Source organism: Schistocerca cancellata, chromosome 6, assembly GCF_023864275.1.
Source record: "Schistocerca cancellata isolate TAMUIC-IGC-003103 chromosome 6, iqSchCanc2.1, whole genome shotgun sequence".
NCBI classification, from domain to species: Eukaryota; Metazoa; Arthropoda; class Insecta; order Orthoptera; family Acrididae; genus Schistocerca; species Schistocerca cancellata.
This window is the reverse complement of record NC_064631.1, coordinates 54,622,735-54,640,316: the sequence shown is the minus strand read 5'-3', so window position 1 is coordinate 54,640,316 and position 17,582 is coordinate 54,622,735. Positions and strand designations below refer to the sequence as shown.

Here is a 17,582-nt window from a genome sequence, read left to right as displayed (position 1 = left end):
CACACACACACACACACACACACACACACACACACACACATTCTTTTTTTATTTTATTTGTTTCGTGTGCTCGACTATCGGCGAGGCACGAAAACGCATGTGAATGAGTTTCTTAGGTTTAAGTACAGCTACGAAAGAATTATAAAAACAACTATGAGAGTTACTAATTTATGATGCTTAGTTTGCAGTCAGTTCTGAGTATTAGTAGCAACTACGCTCCAGTCCCTAAACCTGGTTACAGACATGCGAATTTACGGTTTTCAGCCCAGTAAAGTCATTGTATGTGTGAATGGCAACTAAATACGTCCTTTAAATAGCGGTTTACGAGCTCTAGGCTCTATTGGCCTCTTAAGAGAAATGCGCAACACATACCCCTTCGGTAACTCTCTGGTGACGTGCTGATCTCTGAAAAAGCGTCTGTTATGGTTCGCAGTTCCAGTCTCTCTGCATGTAACGTTTGTATCCCTTCCGTGAAAGAGCTACAAGCAGTCAGATCAAACATCGATAAGAAAATCGCAAGAAAATACTTTCAGCTCATAGTGTAATGGTGAAAAACTTACAATGCTGCACAACACGTAACTCCTCGCTCCGCTGCTGACAAGCAAATTTTGGGTTTCTAGAAATACATAACTTTATTGAAGAAATGCCACATTTGCATACCTGTTGAGTATGACACAGCATACCAATTAAACACACACGCAATCGAAATCTAAGTGAGTAGTATTTTACTAATTCGTGCCGATAGAGGCACGCTTGTGTACAGATACTCAGTTTTATTCAAACAGACACTCGTCGTAAGGTTATTGTGGGTAGTTTTATTTCTTTTCTTTTGATACAGTGCACAGTTTTCGTAAGGTTTCTTTTAGTGTTGTTAAAAAATTAGGATAGATGAGGGATAAATTAATCATCAACGATATATGCGAATTATCTGATATGATCTATAATACTCTGACATTGCACATGAAGCCGGCCGCGGTGGTCTAGCGGTTCTAGGCGCTCAGTCCGGAACCGCGCGACTGCTACGGTCGCAGGTTCGAATCCTGCCTCGGGCATGGATGTGTGTGATGTCCTTAGGTTAGTTAGGTTTAAGTAGTTCTAAGTTCTAGGGGACTGACGACCACGGATGTTAAGTCCCATAGTGCTCAGAGCCATTTGAACCATTGCACATGCAATTTATTGATTACATGCATGTAGAAAACTTGTTCTGAGTTAATGCTGTCAAACAAGGTTTGAAGAAGAATAAAATGCCACTACCAGACGACAGCTAATGTAGAAAATACTTTTCTGAGTATTTTGGCACGATGCGCTCTCCCCATGCATAATACAAAGACTTCGAGGAGCATTTGCTGCCTGGTCGTCTCTTAAACCTGAAAAGAACAAAATGTCGCAGAAGGTAGCCCTTTTTCCACATGCGGCTATTTTGTGTTCAGAAGTGAAGGTAATTATGTTCAAAGTTCCATTAAATTGGTAACTTCAGCAGACAGCACAGTTGCGTTGTAAGAAATGTAGCAGCAAATGAAATGGAACATGCGACATATTATCTACGGTGAGTTACACTTACCGCGCCGCTACTAGCTGTCATCTACCTACAACCCCTCCAGAAATCAACAACAGTTCCTCCAGACATTCCGCATTCCACAGTGCTGTGATATAATGCAAAAGGCCGGATCTAGACTTCTGAGAGACATACAGTTACAGCTTTTCTTTTGCACTGCACGACGTTTTCAACAAACAGATAGCGCAATAGAGTAGCTCAAATCGATAGGAACACTTCCTCTTTAAATTTCTGCATCCTACACTGTTGGCAGTTCTGTGTAGGTGGCAGTTACGCGATTTTATTTCGGTGACTACAAAATAGAGTCGACTGTATGCACTGGGTAGCCGGGGCAGCTAGTTCATGGCGATTCGGTGAACCAAGTAAATGAATGTACAGAACATGCTGGAAACCGCTACAGGGAGCCTGTGTGTCAGACTTCTCATCGAGTGTGCCGCAACGGTGTTATGAAAGAAAAATGAGTCATACAGAAGATGATTTGGTTGTCTGTTGAATTGATGATAGGTTCCTATGATTATGATCTGGGTTCGATTCCAACTTCCACCCGTTATTTTTAGTAGGGAGAGACATTCTATTCTCTTTTGGCAACGCCAAGTGAAGAAGGGATAATGGCATTGTGGTCTGAAATTCACATTAAACATGCTATTCCTTCTCTACCAAGTAGTCGTTAGGTTGCACCACAATAAAGTCAGGAGTAGCGAAATGTGGGAACTCTGTCACCAGTAACCTTTATTATACTAGTTATTTATTTATAGTGACAAAACAGACGCTATGTAGTGTCACAGGACCCTTATTCCATCTTCTATTTGAGCTTTCAGTATGTCGATAAAATTGGTTCTGAACTTGGAATGCAACTTATACCGCCCTTAACGCGGAATTTGATCCCTTCGTGACAATACAACTCGACTATAATTTGTTGTTTGTTCAAAACTGCAGATTCCTCAACATCTCCACATATTGCGCGTGAATGGGTTCGAATGCTGTCCTGGCAGTAAAGTTTTCATTATGAATTATCAGGGTGTAGCATGAGAACACCTATCTGCTGATGGATAATAATTTTGATTTTTAATGCATTTTCATTCGTTGTCAACACTAACGATATCTGACATTTTTGATACCCAGTGAGACACAGAACTATTTGAGAGATCACTCTAAGTTCAAGGATGTTATTCCGAGCTGCTGGTGGAGAAAAATTCTGTAGCTGACGTCTCTTTGTATGTAGTCAACAACGGTATGTGTGGGGTTCGATTCCCAGTCAGCACTGAACTCTTCGTCATATTTTTCTAGTTCAAACATGCTCACATGTCACTTCGTTTTCTCTAATAAATAACAGCGATAGATTCTGTGTTGGAGTCCTGGGAAGGAAAAAATTTATGTTTCGTCTCGTCATTTCAGTTAAAGCATCTAGCTCCTGCCGAGAAAATCCGATATGTCACAGTTGATTGTGTTTCGATAACAATCCGATTAGGTTCTAGGTTCGAATCCCTGTCCAAAACAAAGCTTTACATCACGGCATTTCAAGTAAGTTACTTGTGAAGAAACAATATTTAACATCTCTCGTAGTTCGTTAACAGGGACAATAGATGCTGGGTAGGAATTCGCGTCCGTTATAAATGTTTGCATTATGTAATTTAAAGTTGATATTTGCTAACTGATACTGGGTATAATCGAGGTATATCACTCTCTATATGCCTAGTCAGGAATGACTGTTAGTTTCCGTCAGTCACGAAATCTGAGTCTGCATGACCTGGGTTTGAATACAAATGCAGAACGAGACGGTTCGTCATGTCATTTGAAGTTCATACATATTCTCAACTAGCTGTTCGTGAATAACTTAAATTTTAATATCATTTTGTGTTAAATAACAAGTACGGTATGTTACTTTTAAGAGGAAATCACGAATACGACAAACTTACTACGTACATTACCTATCTGACGTAATAATGAGAGTGGTAACATTTCATGTATGTCATTTGTTGCAATAAATATGAGCTTACAAGCCTTAAGGACGGTCTTATCTGTGATAAGGTGTTCCCTGATATTTGTAGTGTCGTGGTATTACTTTACATCTTGAGTCATTGCGATACAGAGCCTAGATTTCTAGTGGTGACTTGTTGGAGCCATTTTCAGTAGTCAAACGACTGTACCAAGGAGCGATTAGAGGACCTGCTAGACAGCTGCGTTATGTGGGTTGCATGCTAATCAGGCGAAATGCAATTCAGGTCGTTCGGATACTTTTGAGCACGACTGTACGAGTGGGAGTAACACAAGATCCTACAGGGACACATGTGATATCAGGAGAGTTTCCAAAACATTTTAATAATAGCGATGCTAACTGAGTTCAGAAAAATACTGAATAATGACTGAAGGATGTAAGAAAAGGAATGATATAAGCAAGTATTTTCTGATACTTTACAATTTGGATCTTAAGATCAGCAGCACAGGTACGTGCAGAGATGACAATCCTTGGAGAATCCAGTCTAAGTTTACCAATTTATTTCAAGGATATAATTTTAAGTTTGTTGACTTTTATAGCTACGAAAGAGCAATATCATTTCCTGTAAGTGGTTCATTTGCAACGAAGGTGTATTTTTTAGGACGTTGAGTTTGGTTGGAGCGACAAAGCTTTTATCATGTTACTTAAAATCCGTCTTAATTGCAAATTTTTTAATTTTTATTTTTTATTCATATGACCGGTTTCGGGTCATTCAGAACCATCTTCAGATCTGATATTTCAGTTACAGGCAACTGAACATGCCCATCGGGGTCTTCTAGCCTTGCTGAATTTGGACGGGTTAATCCTGTAACTGAAATATCAGATCTGAAGATGGTTCTGAATGACCCGAAACCGGTCATATAAATAAAAAAAAAATTTGCAATCAAGACGGATTTTAAGTAACATTATAAAATCACTGATTGCAGTTATCCCATAAGACATTATGTCTGTTGTTGCAAAGCTTTTATCTTTTTACCTTTTCTCCACATCATTCAGGAAGATTTTTAAGTTCCGTTTACAAAAATGTGTAGGATCTCTTTTTTCGATTAAAGAAGACGAAGATCTGTTCTTTAGTGATTGGGCTACTGAAAGAGTTTTCAGGGTCACGTCCACAAACGAAGAGGCACTTTTCTTAATTTTACTAATTCCATAATGATTTTGAGTTTCGTTAGAAGAAGTACTTCAGTTCATTGTTCCCAACTGTTTCGGTATCTGCAACAACTGTCTTTGAAATACGTAACCTCCAACATATTCTACTACAGTCTTATTGTGACGAAAAGATACTATGAAGTTGTAGTTTCCTTTGGAGAGTACTCACACAAAATTTTTTTTTTCTATTTCTGTGCGGTTTCTTTGTTTAACATTAAAGAAGAGGACTGCCTTCCAGAAAAAACAGGGTGCAACAACGGCGCAAAGCAGCCATGCGTTGAACGCATTTGTCGCGAGCGGGAAGGTGGGGCTGTAGGGGTGGAAAGAGGCCGGATAGGAAAAGTGCGGGTACGCCGCGTGCTGTTGGCAATTTTCCCTTTTCCTTCACGGTAGAGGGGACAGAAGGGGCGGTGGCGTTAGGTCCCTGATCACCAGAATCTGCACAATTCCAAACCTATCCTCTGTGTCTCATGCAGTGAGGACATGAGACACTGTTGATGGTGGTCCGTCTGTCGGGTGGGGGCGTAAAGCTCGGCGGACTTTTTGGTGCTCTTCGAGACGAGCAGGCTACGTGCCGGCAGCGGGTTTCACCCTCTCGCCTCTCTCATGATCTCCAAGATGAACACGACACTACATTACACAGGCCCTTACAGTGGTATCCACGTACACACGAAGGTCTCATACTTCACGAAAGAAAGGTGCCTGCTGGCGTAGATAATAGGAACAACCTTTCCAATTAGGCAACTGAACATGCCCTTCGGGGTCTTCTGGCCTTTCACGCAATATGATTTCCTTTATCCTAAGGCGAGTATATTGTGGGGCGTCGATTGTAGTATCTGGCCTATTCATAGGATGCTAGAGTCCAGTCTCCAACGACCTACAGATAAGGGAAGCACTCTGTATGATCATGGAAGTTGCTTAAAGGAAATGATAATGCCACACAATGGAAAAGACTTGTTGAATAATATTTAATATCATGACAATATGGGTATCACACCCCGCATATAGACATATTAAAGAGATGAGGGATCAACGAGTCTGCAACAGAAAAAAGTGGTCACTATAACAGTCAGGTTTATTATCGAAAAGCAAAAGACATGAGTTACTCTCTGAGAGTAACAACTGAATATTTAGTAACTGGACCCCAATCTAGGAACCGGTGGCTGATCGTGACAAAAGCAAAGTTATGTGAGTAATACAGAAATACAAGTAGTTATTGTACACATGGTTAGTAAACTGCAGGAAGACCACGGAAAAATAGGTTCCAACAACAATGCAACCACCAAAAAGCTTACTGAAATAAATTTAGCTGTCTTCTAAGCATTAAAATGGGTTAAATGGCTCTTGTACGGAGTGAGCCAATATAGTGTCCCTCTGTAATTGGTCCATCTTACCAAACTCGCGGCGTAAAACTGGAAGGCAACGGTAGCACCACCTGGGGGCATTGACTTGAGCTCCCTCTCTCTCTCTCTCTCTCTCTCTCTCTCTCTCTCTCGCTGTAGTCAGTACTCAAGTGCAGACTTTGTGTGCCATCTAGCCACAAGTCATTACTCTTTAGAAGCCCAATTTGAAGTCACCACACTTCGAGCTCCTAGCCACATTGTCACTCTTCAGTCAGCTCACATGTTCTTTCGTTTTCCTGCTTTTTTCCACAACAGGAGTTCGACGGCTAATGGTGGCGGACATTGTGAGTTCCGTCCACTAAAAGTCAAGTAAAGATGTTAAACAATCTCTAGCTTTTGCGGATTTTCTCTACGTGCAGTGAATAGACTTATTAGGTGAGGAGGCAGGTAGAAAATATCCTCCACTGCATGGTACAATTTCGAAACAGAGCTATGAAACGGCTGACACGTAAGTACGGACGAGAAACTTCGTGCTCTATGAAAAATAGGAACCAGATGGCAGTTATAAGAATCAAGGGGCATCAAAGGGAAGCATTCGTTGGGAAGGGAGTGAAACAGGGTTTCTAGCCTGTCCCCGATGTTATTCAATCTGTATATTGAGCAAGCAGTAAAGGAATCAAAAGAAAAGTTCGGAGTAGGAATTAAAATCCATGAAGAAGAAATAAAAACTTCGAGGTTCGCCGATGACACTGTAATTCTGTCAGAGACAGCAAAGGACTTGGAAGAGCAGTTGAACGGAATGGACAGTGTCATGAAAGGAGGGTATAAGATGAACATCAACAAAAGCAAAACGAGGATAATGGAATGTAGTCGAATTAAGTCGAGTGATGCTGAGGGAATTAGATTAGGGAATGACACACTTAAAGTAGTAAAGGAGTTTTGCTATTTGGGGAGCAAAATAACTGATGATGGTCGAAGTAGAGAGTATATAAAATGTAGACTGGGAATGGCAAGGAAAGCGTTTCTGAAGAAGAGAAATTTGTTAACATCGAGGATAGATTTAAGTGTCAGGCAGTCTTTTCTAAAAGTATTTGTATGGAGTGTAGCCAGGTATGGAAGTGAAACATGGACGATAAATAGTTTGGACAAGAAGAGAATAGAAGCTTTCGAAATGTGGTGCTACAGAAGAATGCAGAAGATTAGGTGGTTGGACCACATAACTAATGAAGAAGTATTGTATAGGATTGGGGAGAAGAGAAGTTTGTGGCACAACTCGACCAGAAGAAGGGATCTGTTGGTAGGGCATATTCTGAGGCATCAAGGGATCACAAATTTACTATTGGAGGGCAGCGTGGAGGGTAAAAATCGTAGAGGGAGAGAAAGAGATGAATACACTAAACAGATTCAGAAGGATGTTGGTTGCAGTAGGTACTGGGAGATGAAGAAGCTTGCACAGGATAGAGTAGCATGGAGAGCTGCATCAAACAAGTCTCAGGACTGAAGACCACAACAACAACTATGAAAAATAACGAGAACAGACCAGAACATAGGCTTCTGAAATTAAACTGAAAACATCTTTGCGTGGTCGCTAGTCAAGTAACAACAATTCTCACGCCATCCTCTGATAGGTGGAACGTCGCTAAAGATTCCTTGTCTTACTAAAAGGTCTCCACGAACAACGCTGCTGCTCTTTCGGGACTAAAGGTGTCCTGCGTCCCGCCCACAGAGCGTGGGCTGGGGAATGCGAAAGCCTGTCTGACCTCTGAGAGTGCGACTTCGCCTTGGACCATGAACATTTTTATGGTAGTCACATCCTCTTATAAAGTCTCTTATCTTTTGCGGGGCTGTTCTTAGGCTTTCGGCTGTGCACTGTACTAAAAAGAGAAGTGAAAATATGGCAATAAAAATGACAGCTTCTGATGGTACTGAATCCTATTTCTAGTTAGTAGGCAGCGCCAGTGATTGACTACTTGATGAAGCGCAGTAAACATACTAAGATATGTTGATTGATAGTGGCCTCATTTCAGAGATAGTACGAATGTATAGAAGTTCCTTCAGCTACGCCATATCTAGCTGAAGCCACTCCTTGATGATTGATCCTGTACAGTTACCAAATTGCTGGGATGTAGGTCACTACGTTTCACCTACTGTTCTAAATGCTACCGGACATTTTCTATGGTGTTAGTGTCGACTGATTTAGCGGCCCAGATGAGTTGCGACAGATTTGCTGACCGTTTGCCAAAGCAGGAATATAGTCTTGAATCCCTTTGAACATGTCTCTCGACATCCGGGAAGATGAGCGTGCCTACAGCATACTTATCACGAACAAGCAGAAGTGAGGACAATATTTGGTCACGAGAATGTTGACGTGTGGATCTCGTATTATTGCATTTCCTAACGCTTTCCGGTATAGAATGGCCATGTATTTAGCTCCTAGTATTATTCCACCTTCAGAATCTATTAACTGCCGTTGTGTGACCATAATCATGCCGGAAACATTTTCGCATGAATTACCTGAGTACAAATTCCTTGCCTTCCCGCTAATTCACTGCCCTATTCTTTGTGTATGCGATACTACCGCCATCTGTATATGTGCACATTGCAGTCCTGTGACTTCTGTCACCTCAATGTGTTTTGCGGACACTTTAACACGCTAGTTATTTCCCATGCTCCCATCTATGGTTACTTAACAGACATCCAGAGGTAATGCCACAACTACCACGTTCACGACCACGCCAATATCAGCAAGCACTTGAGCGACAGGTCTTATCAAATGCTTTGTGTGCTCCGCTTTGCTTTCTGTTAAGTGTAGGTCGTTGTTTGCTTTTCTTATTTTGAAATTAGTGTAGAGACTAATCATAGTGGAACACAGTGTTCAAGTGTGATTCCTATGACCCCAGAAAGGTTCGGCTCTGCTGGCAATGTGTCAGCTCTACTTTCGCTAGAACGAGCAAAAGTGTTGTCGACTCCCAGCCCTGTGAGAGGGAGTCGGGTCCATTCTTCTGCATCGCTCCTCTCCAATTGGTCAGTCTAATTTCACGTTTGTTTACACTGGCGTTGCTCTTGTATAGTATTGTGTGGTACTCACCCCGTCGGCCTCTGTGGCCGAGCGGTTCTAAGCGCTTCAGTACGGAGCTGCACGACTGCTACGGTCGCAGGTTCGAATCCTGCCTCGGGAATGGATGTGTGAGATGTCCTTAGGTTAGTTAGGTTTAAGTAGTTCTAAGTTCTACGGGACTGATGATCTCAGATTTTAAGTCCCATAGTGCTCAGAGCCATTTGAACCATTTTTGAACTCACCCCGCCGCCGCCCCACACCGAACCCAGGGTTATGGCGCGGTTCGGGCCCCAGTGGAGCCCCGCCCCCTCCCTGTCCCGCCCCGGGAACGTCTCACACCAGACGATTGTAACCCCAATGTTCGCATGGTGGAGTAATGATGGGGTACGAGTACACGAGTAGAATGTGTTTGCGCAGCAATCGCCGACATAGTATAACTGAGGCGGAATAAGGGGAACCAACCCTCATTCGCCAAGGCAGATGGAAAACCGCCTTAGAAACCATCCACAGACTGGGCGGCCCACTGGACCTCGACACTAATCCGCAGGGCGGATTCGTGCCGGGGAACGGCACGCCTCCCCACCTGGAAAGCAGTGCGTTAGACCGCACGGCTAACAGTGTTGGCTGCCGTTGCCCTACCGATGGTGTTAACTTGATGAGTCACTATAAGAAATGGCCTTTGTGTAGTATTCGACACAAAATGCCCATTGCATTCAGTTCCTTTTGCAGCGTTCGCTTGGAATCTGGGTCAGACGGGCAGGCATTCACTGACAGCATCAGTTCCTTTCTGATTACAAACAGATACTTTTCCCTGGTCACTGTCAGGTAGGATCTCTTTACAACCACTATTCTTACATCGTGTAACATGAATGTTAGTGTTGTGTACATACTTCCGCGTAGTGAGCGCGTACACAACTTTCCCACTAGAGCACGCCCCGCAAAGCACAACAGCGCAGGCGCAGCGCTCGTCCATCTCCGCACTACGAGATGGCGCTGTCTTAGAGACGGACCAAATTCTGCTTCCGCCGATCCGCGTATTAATATCTTACGCAGCCAATGAGAATGCTGCTAACGTAGAACCTTTTCTCAAAAAATGGTTCAAATGGCTCTGAGCACTATGGGACTTAACATCTATGGTCATCAGTCCCCTAGAACTTAGAACTACTTAAACCTAACTAACCTAAGGACAGCACACAACACCGAGCCATCACGAGGCAGAGAAAATCTCTGACCCCGCCGGGAATCGAAACCGGGAACCCGGGCGTGGGAAGCGAGAACGCTACCGCACGACCACGAGATGCGGGCAACCTTTTCTCCTCACGGATCACACTCGTGCAGTGATACATGAACGCGCAAGGTATTATAACGAGTGTACAGACCTCCGATTAGTCAGTCTGCATTTGTCTGCATCAGTCTGTACGAGTTCTACATTTGTCTATACCAGTCTATAGTCAAGTTTCAGTCTGCGCCTAATAAGATTACCATATTCCTGTACATAGCCATGAAAATAAATGTATAGACACTTTGTCAAGTATCAGAGATACGTGAGAGTAAGATTAACGTACCAATACCAAAGGAACTTCAGATTGTCAATTGTAAATAGCATCCAGAACCAAGTTAAGTAATTTTTATGCTTGTTACTATTTTAATAAATGTGTATGAAAATTAATCAAGTTCTCTTTAAAGTTGGTCACTGTCAACCTGCTACTCTAAGCATGCAAGTGGCATTTATATCGTCTGACCTAACGGCAGAAGATAAACACGCCACAATAAGACCACGAGACATATTGCTGACACTCGCCTACTTCGTTAGAGCGACAAGTCAAATAATCTGATGGTGTGTGTACCGTAGGTCTTACAGCACGCACACCACAGTTAGTAATGATGTAGACTGAAGCAATGAGTCAAAATTTGAACCATTGCCGGGATTCGAACCCGAGTCTCCTGCTTACTAGGCAGATTCACCACTAACTGCTGCGCCACACTGGCACTTTTTTTTTTTTTTGCATTTTGTTCGTTATTGATCGTTGTGTTTGGTCGTTGCGGACGTCGCAAGACATCCTGTTAAAGTTCGGTGGTTGATCCTTCCACTCAGTTTTTTTTTATTACAGAGGCCAACCGGATCTCTGACCGAACACGCTGAGATACCGTGCCGGCAACATTAAACTTTTCAGTCGAGGGAAGAGTTGAACCAAGGACCTCTCGTTTCGTAGCTGCTCACGCTAACCACGAGACCACGACGCCCCTTAGGTTTAAGGCACTTGGCTACCAGATCTGCATGGATTACCCTAGGCCGGCGGTTCTAGGCGCGCAGTCCGGAACCGCGCGACTGCTACGGTCGCAGGTTCGAATCCTGCCTCGGGCATGGATGTTTGTGATGTCCTTAGGTTAGTTAGGTTTAAGTAGTTCTAAGTTCTAGGGGACTGATGACCACAGATGTTAAGTCCCATAGTGCTCAGAGCGATTTGAACCATTTTTTTTTTTTTTTTTTGGATTACCCTAGGGAGCCTCCCTTCCCAGTACAAATGACAGTTCACTCTTCAGCCTATTGCTGTTCCCCTTCTGAGGTATGAATTAGAATTTGTATTGGTGAGGGAGACGCACCAGGGTCATTCGTGCCGCTGTGGCATCCACAGTCCCAGTGTGGCGCAGCAGTTAGTGTATCTGCCTGGTAAGCAGGACATTCAGTTTCGAACCGCGGAGCTGGTGTAAATTTTAATACGTTGTTTCAGGCTACATCATTATCACAGATAAAGGTGAGCCTCTGTCTCTGGAACATCAACTGTATATGACTCTTGAGTGTAAGTATGTCATTATTCTTTGGAGACTCGTTGGTCAGGCAACATTTATGCACCAACAGATCTGGGAATACCATTCACAGTGTTGTTATAGGAACGTTCAGACATGATAACTCTTTTCAAACATGCTGCCACGTCTCCACGTAAACCAATCTTACTGCAGTGATTCCATAAAACCGACTAACACACACACTTCATGAAATGAACTAAATCATGACGGCGGCCGCAATTGGACACTGAAGTGAAATCAATGCGACAAGTGAAAATTCGCGTCGGATGAGGTTCAAGCCCCGGGATGCATATATTCTGCATCAACGACCTGAAATGGAACTTTTTGATCGGCTGTTAACTACCAATTTTTCAGTAAACTTAATATATGTTTACAAAATTATTTTTGCTCTAATTACTGCACAAACGCGAGCGAAGCGCCAGACGCTATGCTACTAGTTTCTCGTAAAATTTGTGTGTTCTTATTTTGAGCACTGTTCCAACGCAAAAAGTGCATGCAGGTTATTTTAATAGTATTATGGAATGCACACTGTATACAGTTAGCGATCCAAGCAAAAACAAGTTTCATTCATTCTCATAAGACATCAAATTATGAGAGTTCCTGAATAAATATAATTAAATTTTTGCTATAGATTTTCTGAGTTAATTTATGAAGTACATACAATGACCACAGTATATATACGTGTTAAGACTTGTGAATTCTGATACGGTAATTTTCGTTAACTTTCTGGCTCAGTATGTGTTTTGTTCCTTACAATATGTGTTGATGAGTTGTTTTGCAACTATAACTGTTTTCTTCTAAATCTGGGATCAAATTATTATCTTCTGATTCTGTTGAATTTATTTATACCAGTTTTCCGTGTGGTATAACACCTCTGTTCTTCTGCCAGGTTTAGTTGCGAATTGCCGGCCGGAGTTGCCGAGCGGTTCTAGGCGCTACAGTCTGGAACGACCGCTATGGTCGCAGGTTCGAATCCTGCCCCGGGCATGGATGTGTGTGATGTCCTTAGGTTAGTTAGGTTTAAGTAGTTCTAAGTTCTAGGGGACTGATACCCTCAGAAGTTAAGTTTCATAGTGCTCAGAGCAATTTGAGCAGTGAGTTGTTGCTTGTATGCTATTGATTATTTAGCAGTTGTTTGTTTTCTGCTACGATTCTCTTGTTGTGAGATTAGGCATTTATTACAATTATTTATTCTCATAATTTCGATATATTTATCTATAACTATCGACTCTTTAGTGAAAAAGGCTTAAATTGTTTAGCTATTAACACTGACAACGAGCGGCTGGTATGGATAATATCTTACAGACTTTTGACACGTTTGCAAATATGAACTGTTGTTTTGTCAATTCCGACTCTGGCTCTTCTAACTTTTCGTGGCTCATTAACCATTCATCAAAGTAATATACTGATTTATAATTTTCTTAGTGATAAATAACGTTATAAACTGTGGTACCATAGTAACATTATCATTTCTTAAGTAATTTACTTATTTTTACCTCACAAGAAAATACTCCGATGATTTTCAAAAGAAAACTGCTATGTGCTTTACTGGGCTACATGTGCAAGGAGAAAAGAAAGAGATAGATTTTCGTACTAATCACTCAGTGGAAACTGAAAATTTTTCTGAAGATTTATGTAGACACTTCATTCCGAGAGTCGAGATTCACCACTTTTTTGGGGGGTTTCGACGGTGATACTGGCAAGATATGGGCCGTATGGATTACAAGATTTTCGACAATGTTTTAATCTCAATAATATAAAGGTGACAAAAAGTCCTTCAGTAGGCAAGCGATCGTCATTAAAATAATCTTAGTTGTTTATTGGTGCTGACTGGGTCGCCATGGTAAACGTCATACAAACTAGATGGCGAATATTTGTTTCACATCCAACTTGAAACGCCTTATCTAGGTGTAGAAATCACTCCCGGGTGTCTGATGATTAATAAATACCAAAACGCTTCATACAAGCAATAAAGTCACTCCTTGCCGGATGTTTGACTTTTATGGTTCAAATGGCTCTGAGCACTATGGAACTTCACATCTAAGGTCATCAGTCCCCTAGACTTAGAACTACTTAAACCTAACTAACCTAAAGACATAACACACGTCCATGCCTGAGGCAGGATTCGAACCTGCGACCGTAGTGGTCACGCGGTTCCAGACTAAACCGCCTAGAACCGCTCGGTCACCACGGTCGGCTTGACTTTTATCGTTTCGACCAAGATTGCTTTAATTTTAAATTTGATGTCAGATAGAAATGACCAAAGAAAAACTTTTTTGTGTAATATAGTTACGAATTAACAGTTGTAGAAATTTTTATTTACTTGTAATGTGAAACCTTGCTTCTTGCTAAATTTCATGATTGTAGGCGAAAGGGAACTACCGTATAGATTTTGACGAGTGAGCTTGCGACTGCCAAATTATTTGACTTAAACAACTGTGTATTTTGAGTAACTTACTTAAAATCTAAGTTTTTTTACAACGCCAAAGGCCTATAGCCCTTTGTATTTGACATAAATGGCCGTATCTTTCGATTGCATTGACTTAGGAGCTTACATTTATTGCACTACCAAACGCCTGTAAACCTTTTTATGTGACAAATCCTGTTGGAAGAACATCCGCAACTGAGCATTATGGCAGAGGTTGAAAATACCGCTTCAGTTGCAAATTACTTTATTTTTCACAGGACCGGTTTCGGACTGTTACAAGCCCATCCGCAGGTGTCGTACTTGTGCATCTGCGCAGGCGCCTGGTACACGCGGCGCTCGGGGACCACAGCACAGCTACGACACCTGACGATGGGCTTGTAACTGTCCACCGGTAGTGTGAAAATAAAGTTATTTACAACCGAAGCGGTATTTCCAACCTCTGATTTTTACGTAATAAGAATTTAAACTTGATGCGTCTACCCGCTTCTGAGAAAAACAATTTTTAACAATCGGACGGACAGACAGACAGAAAAAATGATACTGTATTATAAAAATTGCGGGGGGGGGGGGAGAAGGGCAAGGAAAGAGGAGGGACTATTGGACTATTGATATTAGCTGTATCAGGACGTCACGCGGAATCAACGGCGACACGTGAAACTGTGTGCCGGACCGGGATTCGAATCCAGCATCTAGTAGTTGCTAAGCAGCTGCTTTAACCACTGTGCCACCTGGACAAGGCGTCTGTCGCAATTGCGCGGACTATCGCAGCACGCCTCACACCTCGACCCACACTGCCACCTCGCGGCACGTATCCAAAGTCCCTGTCCAGGCCCTCCTCGCCTGCTACTTTGAAATTTCCGCAGGAGGTCGGACGTTGTTGCGCATCGGCACTGAAAGTGGTAGATTCGTTGCCCATCGAGGTGAATCAGTCGTATGAATGCGTGGTGTCTGTTTTTATGGATGTACCCGAAAGAAGAGACACCATGCATCGAGGCGAATCGGTTATTTGAATGCGTGATGTCTTTCTTTTTCCGGCATGTCAGAATGAACAGACACCACGCGTTCGTGTAACTGATTCACCTCTATGGGCAACGAACCTGCCTCCTTCAGTGCAGATGCACAAGTACGTCCGATCTCCTGCGGGAACCTCAAAATAGCGGCCTTGTAGGACACAGGCAGGGACTGCAGGCAGGTGGCCCTGGGTGGGAATGTGGGTGGGCCTAGAGGCGTGCTAAGACAGTCCGCGCATTTGCTGTAAACACCTGTCCGCGTGGCACGGTGATTAACGCAACTGTCTAGTAAGCAGGAAATCTCGGATTCGAATCCCGATCTGGCACACATTATCTCTTGTCGCCACTGGCTTCGCATAAAGTCTCGATGCAGCTGACCGCAATAGTTCCTCCCTTTCCGTTTCCTTTCTCTGTCCCGCACCTTCATATACGTAATATGTATCGCGGCTGCGGATTCCGAGTGGTCTCTATCCTTCCGGATACGTCCAAAAGAACAGACGGAATTCACTCACATAATTGATACAATAGGATTCTATTTTTACCGATGGGAGGTACGGAACTCTAAAAGCTGTTTATTTTCAAATGGACAAAGAACTGGTCATACTGCGTCGAAGAGCAACTCTATTTGTAACGAGCGGCGAAATTTCCACCCATGCTCTGTACATTTTGGAGAACTGTATCACCGGTGACTTTGTGGCAATGCGCCCTTGCTTCTGCTTCAGAACACCAGCAATGAGCGATCGCTGCAGCTTCATCCCTGCGACGCGGGATGAAGCTGTCTGGGGACAGATGAAGAGGACATCGAGAACGCCATCACGTCTGTTCGAGACTGGTTCAGGATGCAGCCGCATCAGCCCGACGAGATAGGTCAGTCAGCTTTCTGACCATTCTAGTCTACTCTTCTAAAATCCATAAACCATAAAACTGAGTGTACAGTTGATTCCTTAAACTACTATTTCGTTCTTCAATTCTGAACAAATCGTTTCCAAACTTAGCTGCTGCAGCAGTTAATTAGTCAATCTAATTTTAATGCTGTTAGTGTGCTTAAATGAACTGACTCTATCGTGTGAGACTGCTACAGATTCTGTTTTTTTAATAATTTTTACCATCTAGGTACAGCATAGACTAATGACCAGTCACACAGTCACCGATTCTTCAGCCAAGTGCCAGGTGAGCTGTTAGTGAGACACAGCGAGACGCACTTGAGAATGTTTTAGTGGCAAAATTTCACTCGCAGAATTCACCTTGCAACCAAGAAGAACCTCCGGGAAACCTTGTGACAGACTCGAACGCACCGCTCGCTGGTTGGATTTCGATAAAACGAGCGCAGCTCAATGTCGCGATGGTTTCCAGCACTAACAATACATATTTAACAAGAGTTTTTTGGTTCGTCCAGAACGTCAGCAGCTTCTCAGTGATATCGGGCAGTTGTAAGTTATAGTAACGAAGCCCTCTTGCTGCAGACAGTACTAACAAGAGAAGAGCAATTAGGAGCTGAATCAGCAGCTCCTGCAGTAAATTTGGTCCCTGAGGCAGAAGCCACTGTGAATGCGAGTATAGTGCAGAATGACTGTGAGAACGAATGTTGAAATCTTTCTGAAACTTGTGTGGACAGCAGGAAAACAAACGAACGGAGGTTGAGATAAGATGCTTCTGAGATTTTCGTTAAACTTGTTAAGATGTTTCAGAAATTCAACTACGGCTTACTTTTGTCTTTGGTATTCCATCTTTCTAGACCATCCACGCGACTACTGGGCTTTTAGCGTTAGTCCACCGACTCCTCAGCCAAATGGATAGTATGCACGAGACGAAATTCAGAAAATTTAAGGATGACATATTTACAAGTGATTTTAAAATTTGTTAAGGTGAATTTAATGAAGGTTTTATATAAATTAAACTAAAGGTTTCTCGTAGTTAATGTAAAATAGGGATAATGAAAGGCAAAACAAAATAATGAGAATGCATTTGAAACATGATGTAGAAAACTATGATTTTAAAATTAAGCATCACACTGAAACTGAAAACGAAGGGTAAATGTAGTAGGAAAAGATGGCAAGGGAAAGGAAATGGAGACATGATTAGGTGGTGTGGAACTATAGTTGGTAAGATGGTTAAACGTCACGACGGATTTCATTATTGGGAGAAGGAGAGTGTGGAAATTTCGTTGGGAGGGCGTGTGGAGAGTGTGCAGCTGCAGGGTTGACGGAATGTGTCGGTATAGGTGAGGCAGTTTAC

General features: G+C 42.6%; 2 protein-coding genes across 2 annotated transcripts in view; both read left to right on the top strand.

The window, feature by feature from the left end:
- LOC126191559 (retinol-binding protein pinta-like) overlaps positions 1 to 17,582 on the top strand; it is a 301,411-nt gene that overhangs the window by 19,140 nt on the left and 264,689 nt on the right. The window lies entirely within an intron of this gene.
- LOC126191563 (uncharacterized) overlaps positions 1 to 17,582 on the top strand; it is a 66,733-nt gene that overhangs the window by 19,150 nt on the left and 30,001 nt on the right. The window contains exon 2 of the mRNA XM_049932479.1: positions 16,070 to 16,214. Coding sequence (XP_049788436.1) covers positions 16,187 to 16,214 — 28 coding nt within the window. The 5' untranslated portion in view covers positions 16,070 to 16,186. The remainder of the gene's footprint in view (positions 1 to 16,069; positions 16,215 to 17,582) is intronic.